Genomic DNA, 13,118 nt, shown 5'->3' on the forward strand with positions numbered 1-13,118 from the left:
CCAGTCTCAAACTCCTGGCCTCAAGCAATCCTCCCACCTCAGCCTCCCAAGCTGGGATTACAGTGAGTCCATATCTCAACAACTCACAAGCAAATGAAGACAGCCATTCTCAGCTTCTCAAGTTAAAACAATGAACCACAAATATCTGCTTAATTATCCCATATCGAAGAATTCAGCTTGATCTGACTTTATATTCCTTCCACGATGATCCTGCACCCTTGTTACCGAAAAAGGTTCCCAATCCAGACCCCAAGAGAGGGTTCTTGGATCTCGCACAAGAAAGAATTCAGGGCGAGTCCGTAAAGAGAAAGCAAGTTTATTAAGTAAAGGAATAAAAGAATGGCTACTCCATAGACAGAGCAGCCCCGAGGGCTGCTGGTTGTCCATTTTATGGTTTCTTGATGATATGCTAAACAAGCGGTGGATTATTCATGCCTCCCCTCTCCAGGCCATATAGGGTAACTTCCTGATGTTGCCATGGCAACTGTAAACTGTCATGGCACTGGTGGGAGGGTAGCAGTGAGGATGACCAGAGGTCATTCTCACCACCGTCTTGGTTTTGGTGGGTTTCAGCTGGCTTCTTTACTGCAACCTGTTTTATCAGCAAGGTCTTTGTGGCCTGGATCTTGTGCCAATCTCCTATCTCATCCCCTGACTTAGAATGCCTTAACCTTCTGGGAATGCAGCCCAGTAGGTCTCAGCCTCATTTTGTTACAGGAAAGGGGTCCCAATCCAGACTCTTAAGAGAGTTCTTGGATCTCGTGCAAGAAAGGATTCAGGGCAAGTCCGCAGTGCAAAGCAAAAACAAGTTTATTAAGAAAGTAAAGTGGTGAAAGGACAGCTACTCCATAGACAGAGTAGGATGGAGTAACCTCTAACCTGAGGTCAGTCAAGTGTCCTTGCCTTTTATTAAGAGGGGCCTCTAACTCACTCTGTCTTAGGAGAAACTCCAACTCCCCTAAGTTGGGCCTCTAACCCAATCCCATTTGTTACTCGGGTACCATCACTTACCCAAAGTCGTCCAATCAGTGCTGCAGTCTATTTCTTTGGGGTTGGGGGGATTTCTTCAGTATCATCCTTTCTGTGGTTTGCCAGAAATATGTTACAGGACCCCAACACTTACGCAAAGGTAGCCATTGGGTCAACGTTTCTGCACTATAGCCCCTTCTGTGGTCACTAGAAATATGTTACAGGAAAGGGGTCCCAATTCAATCCTAGAGGGTAGGAATGCCTAACTTTCTGAGAATGCAGGCCAGTAAGTCTCAGCCTCATTTTCCCAGCCCTCAATCAAAATGGAGTCGCTGTGGTTCAAACACCTCTGACACTTTTACCCAGCCCCTATTCAACATGGAGTTGCTCTCGTTCCAATGCTTCTGACGCTATCTCTACAGATTCCCCAGGTTTCTATAAAAATTGGCAAAATTATGCAATTTGGAGAGTACTGTATCTCCTCAGTCACATTTTGCACTTCACTTTTTTTTTTTTTAATTGAGACAGAGTTTCACTCTGTCGCCCAGGCTGGAGTGCAGTTATGCGATCTCGGCTCACTGCAACTTCCACCTCCTGGGTTCAAGTGATTCTCCTGCCTCAGCCTCCCCAGTAGCTAGGATTACAGGCACACACCACCACACCCGGCTAATTTTTGTATTTTTAATAGAGATGGGGTTTCACCATATTGGCCAGGCTGGCTGGTCTCAATCTCCTGACCTCGTGATCTGCCCGCCTCAGCCTCCCGAGTAGCTGGGACTACAGGCGCCCGCTGCCACGCCCGGTTAATTTTTTGTATTTTTACTAGAGACGGGGTTTCACCGCGTTAGCCAGCATGGTCTCGATCTCTTGACCTCGTGATCTGCCCGCCTCAGCCTCCCAAAGTGCTGGGATTACAGGTGTGAGGCACCACGCCTGGCCAAAAAATAATTTTTTTAAAAGGACTCCAGGCAATGATAGACTGGATTAAGAAAATGTGGCACACATACACCATGGAATACTATGCAGCCATAAAAAATGATGAGTTCATGTCCTTTGTATGGACATGGATGAAGTTGGAAATAATCATTCTCAGTAAACTATCACAAGAACAAAAAACCAAACACCGCATATTCTCACTCATAGGTGGGAATTGAACAATGAGAACACATGGACACAGGAAGGGGAACATCACACTCTGGGGACTGTTGTGGGGTGGGGGCAGGGGGGAGGGATAGCATTGGGAGATATACCTAATGCTAGATGACGAGTTAGTGGGTGCAGCGCACCAGCATGTCACATGTATACATATGTAACTAACCTGCACATTGTGCACACGTACCCTAAAACTTAAAGTATAAAAAAAAAAAAAAAAAAGGACTCCAGGCATGGTGGCTCACACCTGTAATCCCAGCACTTTGGGAAGCTGAGGCAGGTGGGTCACTTGAGGTCAGGAGTTCAAGACCAGCTTGGGCAACATGGCCAAACCTTGTCTCTACAAAAATACAAAAATTAGCTGGGTGTGGTGGTGCACGCTTGTAGTCCCAGCTAGTCAGGAGGCTGAGGCTGGAGAATCGCTTGAGCCTGGGAAAGTGGAGGTTGCAGTGAGCTGAGATCGTGCCACTGCACTCCAGCCTGGGTGACAGGGTGAGACCTTGTCTCAAAAAAAAAAAAAAAAAAAAAAAAGCAAAACGCAAAAAGCAGTGGTGGCCATAGGTCATGAGCAACGTCAGCGGACTTTTGGAAGACATATACCTCAGGGAAGGCCATTACATGTTCTTCAGCCAAAAGGTGGTTAACTAACACTCAAAGTCTCATTGTGACCCTCTCTTCTGCTCCCTGCCCCAGCATTAGTAGCTGGGACCTCTCCACAGAAGCACAGATCCAAAGGCCACAGGGCCCCTCCGTGAGCACAGACACTATGTCAGCCCAGCAGTCCACTCCTCCACCATAGGTCTGAGTTCAGCTCCACAAGGTCCCTCTTCCAATCTCCCACCTTTCAACAATTCTAGCCACGTCTCTTTGTTCCTGCTTTGCACTTTGCTCCATATGAGGTGCGATCAATAAACTACCATCACTCAAAACTGGTTCGGATGTTGAAACTGATGACACTGCAGACACCAAGAGGTTACGAAAAAGTTTACTACTCACATGAGGCCTTCTAGGGAAAGCAAAGCGGGCACCCACGCCAGTCTGTTGGGCTTCAGTGAAAGGACGGACAAGTGGCTCTGGTTTTTGTTGTGGTTATGAGAGCTCAGTGCATTTGTGACAGTCAGGGTTTGCACAGTTTGAACTTCCCCTCTGACGCAAAGAGGAAATGGCTGGGCTTTCTTATCAGCTTGTCCAGATCCGGGCAAACTGAGGGGGAGAGCTTGAATGCTATTAGCAGACAAACGTCAAACATGGGGAGACTCTATTCTAGCTCCCCCAGTCCTGGGGTGGCAGCTGCTTAGCAGTTGCTACCTCCAAGACACCTTGGCATTTTCTTCTTGCCTTTTTAGCTACTTAAATATAGTACACTTCTTTATAAGGTCTTTGCTAAAATAACTGGTGTGGTTTCTGGCAACTAAAACCTGGCTGATATAAAATCTCCTTGCTGTTCTTAGCAGGGTTAACATTAACTTTAAAAGGTGTGGTAGCTGGCATACAAGTATTTACTCTCCTTTTCCTCATCTAATAAAGAATGAAAAACATCTCCATCTTCTGGATCCCATTTCTTCATTAAAATTATGAGTTTACAGCTTCTGGCTTCACTTGTTATTTATTAAGCAAAATTAAGGAGATTTAGGCAAGGAGGAGCTTATAATTTCCTATAAAGTGCATGTCTTGGTGATTGTGCGTCAGTATATAGAGAACATCCTCATTTTTAAAAAAACTGTGGCCTGGTATTTCATCATAGATGTACTAGAGTTACTTAAGCATTCGTTTACTAATAGCCATTTGTATTGCTCCTGTTACCAGAAAGCGGTCGTGATCCAGTCCCCAAGAGAGAGTTCTTGGACCTTGCTCAAGAAAAGAATTCGGGCGAGTCCACAAAGTGAAAGTAGTTAATATTAAGAAAGTAAAGAAATAAAGAATGGCTACTCCATAGGAAGAGTAGCCCCAAGGGGTGCTGGTTGCCTATTTTTATGGTTATTTATTGATTATATGCTAAACAAGGGGTAGATTATTCATAAGTTTCCCGGGAAAGGTGTGAGCAATTACCAGAACTGAGGGTTCCTCTCCTTTTTAGACCATATAGTGTTACTTCCTGATGTTGCCATGGCATTTTTTTTTTTTGAGACAGAGTCTTGCTCTGTCACCCAGGCTGGAGTGCAGTGGCACCATCTTGGCTCACTGCAACCTCCAACTCCCGGGTTCTAGAGATTCTCCTGCCTCAGCCTCTCAAGTAGCTGGGATTACAGGCACGTGCCACCATGCCCAGCTAATTTTTGTATTTTTTAGTAGAGACAGGGTTTCACCATGTTGGCCAGGCTGGTCTCGATCTCCTGACCTCATAATCCGCCCGCCTTGGCCTCCCAAAGTGCTGGGATTACAGGCATGAGCCATCGTGCCAGGCCTGCCATGGCGTTTGTAAACTGTCATGGCACTGGTGGGAGTGTCTGTTAGCATGCTAATGCATTATAATTACAGTATAATTACAGCAGTGAGGACAACCAGAGGTCACTTTCATTACCATCTTGGTTTTGACCGGCTTCTTTACCACATGCTGTTTTATTGGCAAGGTCTTTATGACTGTATCTTGTGCTGACCTCCTATCTCACCCCATGACTTGGAATGCCTAACCTCCTGGGAATGCAGCCCAGTAGGTCTCAGCCTTATTTTACCCAGTTCCCTATTCAAGATGGAGTCACTCTGGTTCAACCGCCTCTGACACTCCCAATTTTTGCAGGTGAGGAAATGGAAGCCTTGAAAGATTAGGTGGCTCACTCTAAGTAACATCATGTACCTGGCAGGGATTTCTATAAAGTCATAAGATGTCAGAGACTATGCTTAAGAAATATTTTTACTTTGAAACACTTTAAGCAAACAGTTAAAAAGTACCCACCACACTACCCTGTTAAATCTTAACATTGTGATGCCTCTGCATCAATTTTTAGAAAAAAACAAAACACAACTGAAGCCCCCATGTACCCTCCCCAAATCCATCAGGTCTCCTGCCTTAGGAAGGCAGAATGGTGACTTGCACACATCGTTCCAATACATGATTTTATACTCATTTCATATTATTTGAATCCACAGAAAATAGATTACTGTGCAAAACAATAACACTTTCTATATGTCCACAATGCTTACATGCTAGACACTATTCTAAGCATTTTACATGCATTACTTCATTGACCACCCCCCCCACCCACAATCACCCTGTGAGATTGCCACTACTATCCCATTTTAGAGAAAAAGTGAAAAACAAGTTGAAGTAACGTGCCCACAGGTACACAGTATGCTTAACTTTACACTAAGGGTACCTTGTATGTAGCTTCACCAACTTTCTCAGCATAATTTTTCATCTATCTGTGTTGAGACATAACTCTTTCATATTCACTTTCCAAGGACCAAAACCAACCCATTTATTTATCCATTCTTCTGCTGATGAAATGCAGGCTTTTCCCAATCTTGCTACCTAAACAATACTTCAGTGAAGTCTTAAAATCATTCTCTGTTCACATGGCACTTCTCTAGGATGCATCCAGGAGTAGTTGCTGGGTGGTTAAGTGCACACAACCTTCCAAGATTTTGCAAATTGCCTGGTACAATATTTCTCACAATTTCTACTCATAAAGCAGTGTGAATTATCGTTGTTCCACGCACTTACCCACACTTGGGCTTTCAAAAATGTGCCAGCTGAGTGTGAGATGGTCTGTATTATTTTACATTTCAGTCAGTCTTGGTCAGCAGGGGTGGGGCAGACCACACTGAACAGGTGACAGAAAGACCTTCAAATACCCACTCCAGCCATCTGGCTCTCCTCAACCCCAACTTCAGTTCCTCCAAGGGAGTGGGGGAAAGGTGGGAAGGGTTGGAAGGAACCTGAATGTTCTCCAGGCCAGGATGAGATGCAAGATGAGACCTGGTGCTCAGGGCAATCAGAAACTGTCAACTGAAGCCAAACAGCTCAGAACCACCCACAGCCGGGTTCCTAACCAGCAGGTGTGTGTTTGTGGGTGGCTTCCAGTCAACATTTCACCCCACAGCCCCTTAAAAAAACCCCAACCCTGACTCAGCCAAACTAAATTCAGCTTCAGATTCCTTAACAGAGGTAATTTTGTGCAAGATCTTTTCTGCATGGCAAACAGATAAATAAGCACCCAACCCTGGCTTCCAGAGTGCTTGGTCTGGCTATGGAGATGGGCATAACCAAAAACACAAACATCACCTGACATAGGAACCAAGAGAGGTGGGGCCACGGGTTTAGAGGCACAAGGGTCAGACAAGGTCAGGCCTTGAAGAATGAAGAGCTGAACTGGCAGAGAGAGGGGTGTGGCACTCCAGGTGAAGGGAGGCAGCACAAGGCAGAACACTCTGGGGGGCTGGCATGGGGAAGGGACAGGAAAGCCAAATCCAACATTGATTCTGCCAAAATCTTTAGTAGTTAGCACCAAGTAGTCAGGCTTCTACTTTTTTCCTTTCAGCTAATCTGAATTCATTAATATTTATATAATTATAGTACTTATAGAACTAAAATTATTTGAAAACTCAGGTTATTGGACAAGTAGGTTCAGTATAATCCCAAATATAAACAGCTTACTTCAGGATAAAATAATTTCTGTTCTTTTGGCCGGGCACAGTGGCTCACACCTGTAATCCCAGCATTTTGGAAGGCCGAGGCGGGTGGATCACGACATCAGGAGATCGAGACCATCCTGGAGATCGAGACCATCCTGGAGATCGAGACCATCCTGGCTAACACAGTGAAACCCCGTCTCTACTAAAAATATAAAAAATAATCCGGGCGTGGTGGCAGGCACTTGTAGTCCCAGCTACTGAGGAGGCTGAGGCAGGAGAATGGTGTGAACCTGGGAGGCAGAGCTTGCAGTGAGCGGAGATCGTGCCACTGCACTCTAGCCTGGGTGACAGAGTGAGACACCGTATCAAAAAAAAAAAAAAAAAAAAAAAATTCCGTTTTTCACTTCATTCTTTGCACATTTTAAAATTTGATTAGAATGTTTAGAAATAAGCATATTTCATTCTATAAAAATGACAGGTCAGGCACAGTGGCTCACGCCTGTAATCCCAGCACTTTGGGAGGCAGAGGTGGGTGGATTGCTTGAGCCCAGGAGTTTGAGACCAGCGTGAGCAACATGGGAAAAAAAAATAAAACTTTTGTCTCTACAAAAAAATATAAAAAATTAGCTGGCAGGGTGGCACACACCTGTAGCCCCAGCTACTCGGGACGCTCAGATGGGACCTGAGCCTGGGAGGTCAAGGCTGCAGTGAGCTGTGATCCTACCACTGCACTCCACCCTGGGCAACCCTGTCTCAAAAAATAAAAAAGACAGTAAAAATATCCCTATACTGGGGCAGGAACTTTACAAGGTATCCTGTGGCAAAGGGACTAGAGATGGGGGGAAAGGGGTGCTAAAAGTTTGATTGGAAAGGGACATTTCCATGGTTATAACACCAACTGACATGGAAGCTGCACCTCTGAGAGGGCCCTGGTCCTAGAGGTCAACCACCTGATGGAGAGCCTTGGTAAACCAAGCCCTCTTTCACCAATCTCAGGAATCAGGTAGCACAGCCAAGCACTCTAACTTCACACATAAGGAAATTGATGCAGAGGTTCATTGACTTGCTCAAGATCAATCCTGCCAAGAAAAGGCACACCATGCCTGGAACCCAGATCTGATGACTCCAAGACCCTTCCTATGACTCTGGCCCCCCTGCCCAGCCACTTCTAGTGCCGGTTTTGGGACAGTGAAGGGACATCTTCAGTGCCATGAACAGCTGCTGCCGTAGGAAGGCAAGAGGATGGCAGAACCAAGATGACCAAACCTTCCTGAGGACAAAGCTGAACAGGCATCAGAACACCAACAGGAGACTTCTGCCCCGCCCCCACCATCCCGTGACACCACCACACAATATCAGAGCCTTCATTTTCACCTGCTCATGGCAATCCAGAGCAGGTAAGATTATCCCATACTCTACTGAAAAAGACATCTTCCAGGTTGGTTTCTTCTCATTTCAAGAAATGACCAGCTCCATGAACGGGCCCCTATAGTCAGGACACTGCTCTACTATTAAAACATTTTATCCTTTCATTTATAATCTGACCTCCTCAATAATCAGAAGCAATGATTACTCACATGCTTTAGCAATATCACTCCTTTGCCTTTAAGTAATTGATTCTTGCTTTTTGCTTCAACACAAGTGGGTGGGCCAGTGAGGGAGCTCCTCCCAGAACAGGCCGCCTTTTCTCCTGAGAGCAGCAGGCACATGCACATGTTCCTTCGGGTTGAATCTGATTGCTAGCACCAGATCTCATACATGGAGAGGTGTATGTGAAGCTGAGAGGGGCCTGCAGTGTGCAGGGGCTAGAGACATGAACACAACAATGGTAAGCGTTTATATCTGCTGAGGCCGAGGATCCTATAGAAAATTCAGAAATGGAGTGGGGAGGAGTCTGATTTATGGGAACTGGCAGCAAGGGTAACTGCATGAGAAGGCTTTCACCCGTCCCATTTTACTGAGTCCTTGGATCTGTGGTTAACCCTTATAAAATATAATTCAGATTCAAACCACATCACTCCTCAACTCAAAATTGTCCAAAAGCTCCCTGCCTCCCTCTGAGCCAGCTCAAGCCCCCGTAATGACCCATGATGCTCATATGGCCGGGCCTGTGGCCTCCCTGGCCCCTCTCCTTCCCTTCCAGCTGGCTCCCTGCACTCCATCCCAGGGGCTTCCTTCCTGAGGACACCAGTCAAGACCCAATCTCCTCTGCCTGCAACTCTCCCTAGAGAGCTACCTGCTACCTCCCTGGCTTCCTTCAGGTCTTTGCTCACATTTCACCTTCTCAGTTGAGGCCCTCCCTGACCAGACTATCTAAAATCACGATTGATCTCCCAATCCAGCACTCCCTCTGACTCTTCTCTGATTCACTTTGTCCACTACACACATCACCATCCAGAATACTGCGTATCCCATTTGTTTGTCATCTGTAAAGATCCAAGATGGCAGGATTTTCATCTGTTCTGGTCCCTGCTGGGTCTCTGGCAAACACACCAGCGCCTGGTGTATGGGAGTGCTCAGCACATTTCTGTTAAACAGATGGACCGCTGCTGCCTATGCAGGCCTGTGGGATGGGGATGGCAACAGGGTACTGGTAGAGATCCACACACCAAGCGCTTGAGCCCAGCATCCTGCTCTCCTCCACCTGCCGCTGAGACCACTCTAACCCCCTAGCAGATATCCAAAAGCCAGCCAGGAAGGCTGAAGCCCCAGCCAGAACTCCCCAGGGGGCATTTGGGAAGGCTAGGAGTTCTTGATGCTGCTGCTTTTAAAGTCAACAGAATAGGCATGGCCACAGGCCAAACTTGAAGATAAATCTAGGATCCCACTGGCCCCTTTCCAGCAGCCATAGCCCATGATGCCACAGATATTCTGTCCAACCACAAAGGGCAGTGGTCTCTCTCTTCAGAGTTGTGGAAGGAGACCTGAATAGGGGAGCCGCAGGCTATGGTGCAGAGGCCACTCCTAGGGGCCGGAGTCTCCAGAAGGGCTCCAAAGAACATGGTGCTGCACTTCCCCAGCGTCACATCCTAGCAGGCAGGCTGGGGACTCCCCGAGCTTTCAAATCCTTGGGATTCTGTCACTAGCTTCCAAAACAGAAAGGGCTGGGCCCTTTATCAAAGTTACTCCACAATGCCTATAATTAAGGGTTCTCTAGCAGGGGACTGAGAACCCACCCCCCACTGTCACTGTCAGGTCCCAGGCTAATCTCTAATATGGTTTTTCATATGCCGAGCCAGGTTCGAAGACCACCTGAAGGTCTTTCCACACTTGCTGCATTTGAAGGGCCTCTCTCGAGTATGAAATCTCTTGTGGCTAATGAGTTGTGAACTCTTGTTAAAAGTTTTCCCACATATGCTGCATTTGTGGCACTTTTTCCCAATGCTTATGTCCTGGAGTCCAGTGAGCCTGGAGCTCTGGCTGCAAGCTTCTTTGCAGTCTTCGAGGGGCATCTCTTCACTTGGTTTTAGCTTCTGTAATCTCAACTTTGTGTCCTGAGAGGAAGACCGTGCAGGCGGGCTACGTTCAGCCTGTGCTGCTCTAGTGTGTTTCCTCTGGTGACTGGAAAGGGTATGTCTCCCAATGAACTCTTTCCCACACCACTGACATTTGAAAGGTCTCTCTGTAGAGTGGATCCTCTGATGGTTAACAAGGCGATAGTTTCTATCATAAGATTTCCCACATAGATTACATTTATAGCGCTTCTCTCCACTGTGTATTCCCTTATGATCTAAAAGGGTTCTTTTACGTGTAAAGGTTTTCCCACATTCTTGACACCAAAAACGTTTCTCACCAGTGAGGATTTTTGGCTCCACATTTGGAGTCTTTTCACTTTCATGGCAATCATACTGTTTTTGAAGAGAGTGAATCCTCTGATGTCGGTAGAGATTGGAACTCCATCTGAAGGCTTTCCCACACTCCCTGCACTTATATGGCTTCTCTCCAGTGTGAACTCTCTGATGGATGAGGAGGAATGAGTGATTGCGGAAGGCCTTGCCACACTGGCTGCATTTGTAGGGCTCCTCTTTGGAGTGACTGCTCTGAGGAACCTGGAACACTGTGTCCTGACTAAAAGATGGCCCGCCCTCAGGTTTTCTTTTCATGGCATGCTTCTTCTTATGAACAATAAAGGCTGACCTATAGGCAAAGTCCTTCCCACAATCGCTACACTGGTAAGGTTTCTCACCTGTGTGAATTCTCTGGTGGTCAACGAGAGTTTTCTTTCTAGTAAAAGTTTTCCCACACTGCTGACACAGAAATGTTTTCTCCACAGCAGGAGCACCCTGGGGCTGACTGCAGTCAGGAGATTGCCTGAAGCCTTCACGACATTCATCTTGTTTGTAGAATTTTTCCTCCTCATGCAACCTCATATGACGAGTAAAGTTTGATCTCCATCTAAAGGTTTTCCTACATTTGGTACATTTATAGGGCTTCTCCTGGGTGTGAATCCTTTGATGTTCAAGAACATATGACTTACAGTGGAAGGATTTCCTGCACTGGCTGCAGTCAAAGAGTTTCTCCCCACTTTGGTCTCCCAAATGATGATCAAACCCTGAGCTGTAGGTGAGAGCTGCCCTATACTGATTCAATTCAAGAAATTTCTTCTTAGCATGGGTTTCTCGGTGCAGACGGTAGGCTGACAGTCGTCGGAAAGCTTTCTCACATAAATCGCATTTATAAGGCTTCACTCCAGTGTGAATTTTCTCATGCCGCGCGCAGTTGGAACTCCACCGGAAGGCTTTCCCACACACCCTACATTTAAATGCTTTCTCTTGAGTGTGAAGTCTCTGATGATACGCAAGATGGGAGCTATGACTGAAAGTCCTTCCACAGTCACCGCACTTAAATGACACCCCCACTGTGTGAAGACTCTGCCCACGTTGGTGATGAGAGCTAAGGCTGAAGTCTTTTCCACACACGTCCTTTTTGTTCCCTTTCAGTCCACTATGAATTCTCTGATGTAGGCTGAAGCCCCCAATCATGTGTCTGAGCCCCTTCCCATATTTCTTGTAGTCATAGTGGTGTGAACTCATTCTGAAGTGTTTGCCACAGCCATGTTTAAGGGATTCCTTTCTTCCAGAAACTCTCAAATATGTAACATGTTTTAAGTCAAGACTATTACTTCCTGATACTTCAGAGTCTTTTCCTGTCCTGTGACTGAAATTGGTCTCTTCTTTCTTAACTCTTACTTGTATGGGATTTTCACATTGATCCTTCTGCCTGCTCTTCTGTTGAAAAGATTCTCTGAGCCCAATTCCCTCAGAAACACTTGTCGCAGGACATCCTGATGACACAGCTAAGGTTTCTGCTTCTTCCAAAGGTTCCTGATTTAAGATGAATTTGTTTGTTTTACTCTGGAGGTCATCTCCTGACAAAAAATATAACACAAGAGAATGTACTCTTTTCCCATACTTGGAACTGCAGAAAGCACCAAAGGGCAATAAAATGTCTGGGTGGTGAGGCTTTTGCCTGACGGCCAATACCTTTATAAAATAGTCAAACATAAGGCAAAACATGGAAGATTATCCCAGATTACAGGGAAGGGAGGAGAAAAGCAAGATGGGCAGGGCAGCTAGAGATATGCAGACGTCACATCCAGCAGGGAAATAAAAAGGATTAAGAAGAAAGTGTTAAACAGCCAGAGTGGGAGAAAAATCATGGCATTATAGAAAGGTATCCAAAAGCCAAGGGGTGGGGCTCCAAGGAGCACTTGGCTGAAAGGGCTGGAGATCAGCCTATTACAAAAAGAAGGACCAAGAAAAGAAAGAACAGGAGTGGGATGAGGGCTCCTAAGAGCAGAAAGGGGTGAGTACAGGAGTTCAGCAGAAGTGCAGGCCAGGAGTGAGGAGGAGCATCAGTGAGTGAAAGACAGGAACAGTGAAGCCCTCCAGCAGGCAAGAACTATTATTGAGAGGGCTGCTGTGAGAAGGGGACAGGAGAATAGACATGGCCGGAAATGAATGACCTCTCGGAGGCCAGCCAGGATGGAAGAGACCCAGTGGCCCAAGCACCCTTACCAACACTGTTAAAGATCTTCCTTCCAGCAAACAATGGAGTAAATTCCCAGTGATGTAACTGACCTTAAGAAAGAGAAAAGTAAAAGCAGGAGGAGCAGGACCTGGCAGGTTCTCTGGAACTCACCTGTAGGGGCAGCAACTGGATTCCCCTTAGGCTGAGCTGCCTGGATGTTCAGGCCCCATGGCTCCCTTGCTTCCAACCAGGAGATCAGAGCAGGTTTGGTGAATGGTCCCACTGCAGAAGAGAAGAGAATGGCATGAGAAAGGAGATGGATGATACAGAACTACTCTTCAGGACCTCTGGGCCTGAAGTCCTGGTGGGAAGGTGGGAAAGACCAGGAAGGCAGGCAGCAGAAGCTAGCGAAGGAGGCCCAGTCATTTCAAATAGCCCTGAGCAGAGATAAGAGA

General features: G+C 46.4%; 1 protein-coding gene across 5 annotated transcripts in view; it reads right to left on the reverse strand.

Moving 5' to 3' along the window:
• Nucleotides 1-792: 792 nt before the first annotated feature.
• ZNF445 (zinc finger protein 445) overlaps nt 793-13,118 on the reverse strand; it is a 40,299-nt gene continuing 27,973 nt past the window's right edge. For all 5 annotated transcript variants that reach the window (XM_008961516.5, XM_063602763.1, XM_055109758.2 and 2 more), the window contains 2 exons: nt 12,835-12,945; nt 793-12,061 (listed from right to left, as the gene is read on the reverse strand). In XM_008961516.5, coding sequence (XP_008959764.1) covers nt 9,897-12,061; nt 12,835-12,945 — 2,276 coding nt within the window. In that variant the 3' untranslated portion in view covers nt 793-9,896. The remainder of the gene's footprint in view (nt 12,062-12,834; nt 12,946-13,118) is intronic.

The sequence above is a fragment of the Pan paniscus genome, chromosome 2 (genome assembly GCF_029289425.2).
Source record: "Pan paniscus chromosome 2, NHGRI_mPanPan1-v2.0_pri, whole genome shotgun sequence".
NCBI classification, from domain to species: Eukaryota; Metazoa; Chordata; class Mammalia; order Primates; family Hominidae; genus Pan; species Pan paniscus.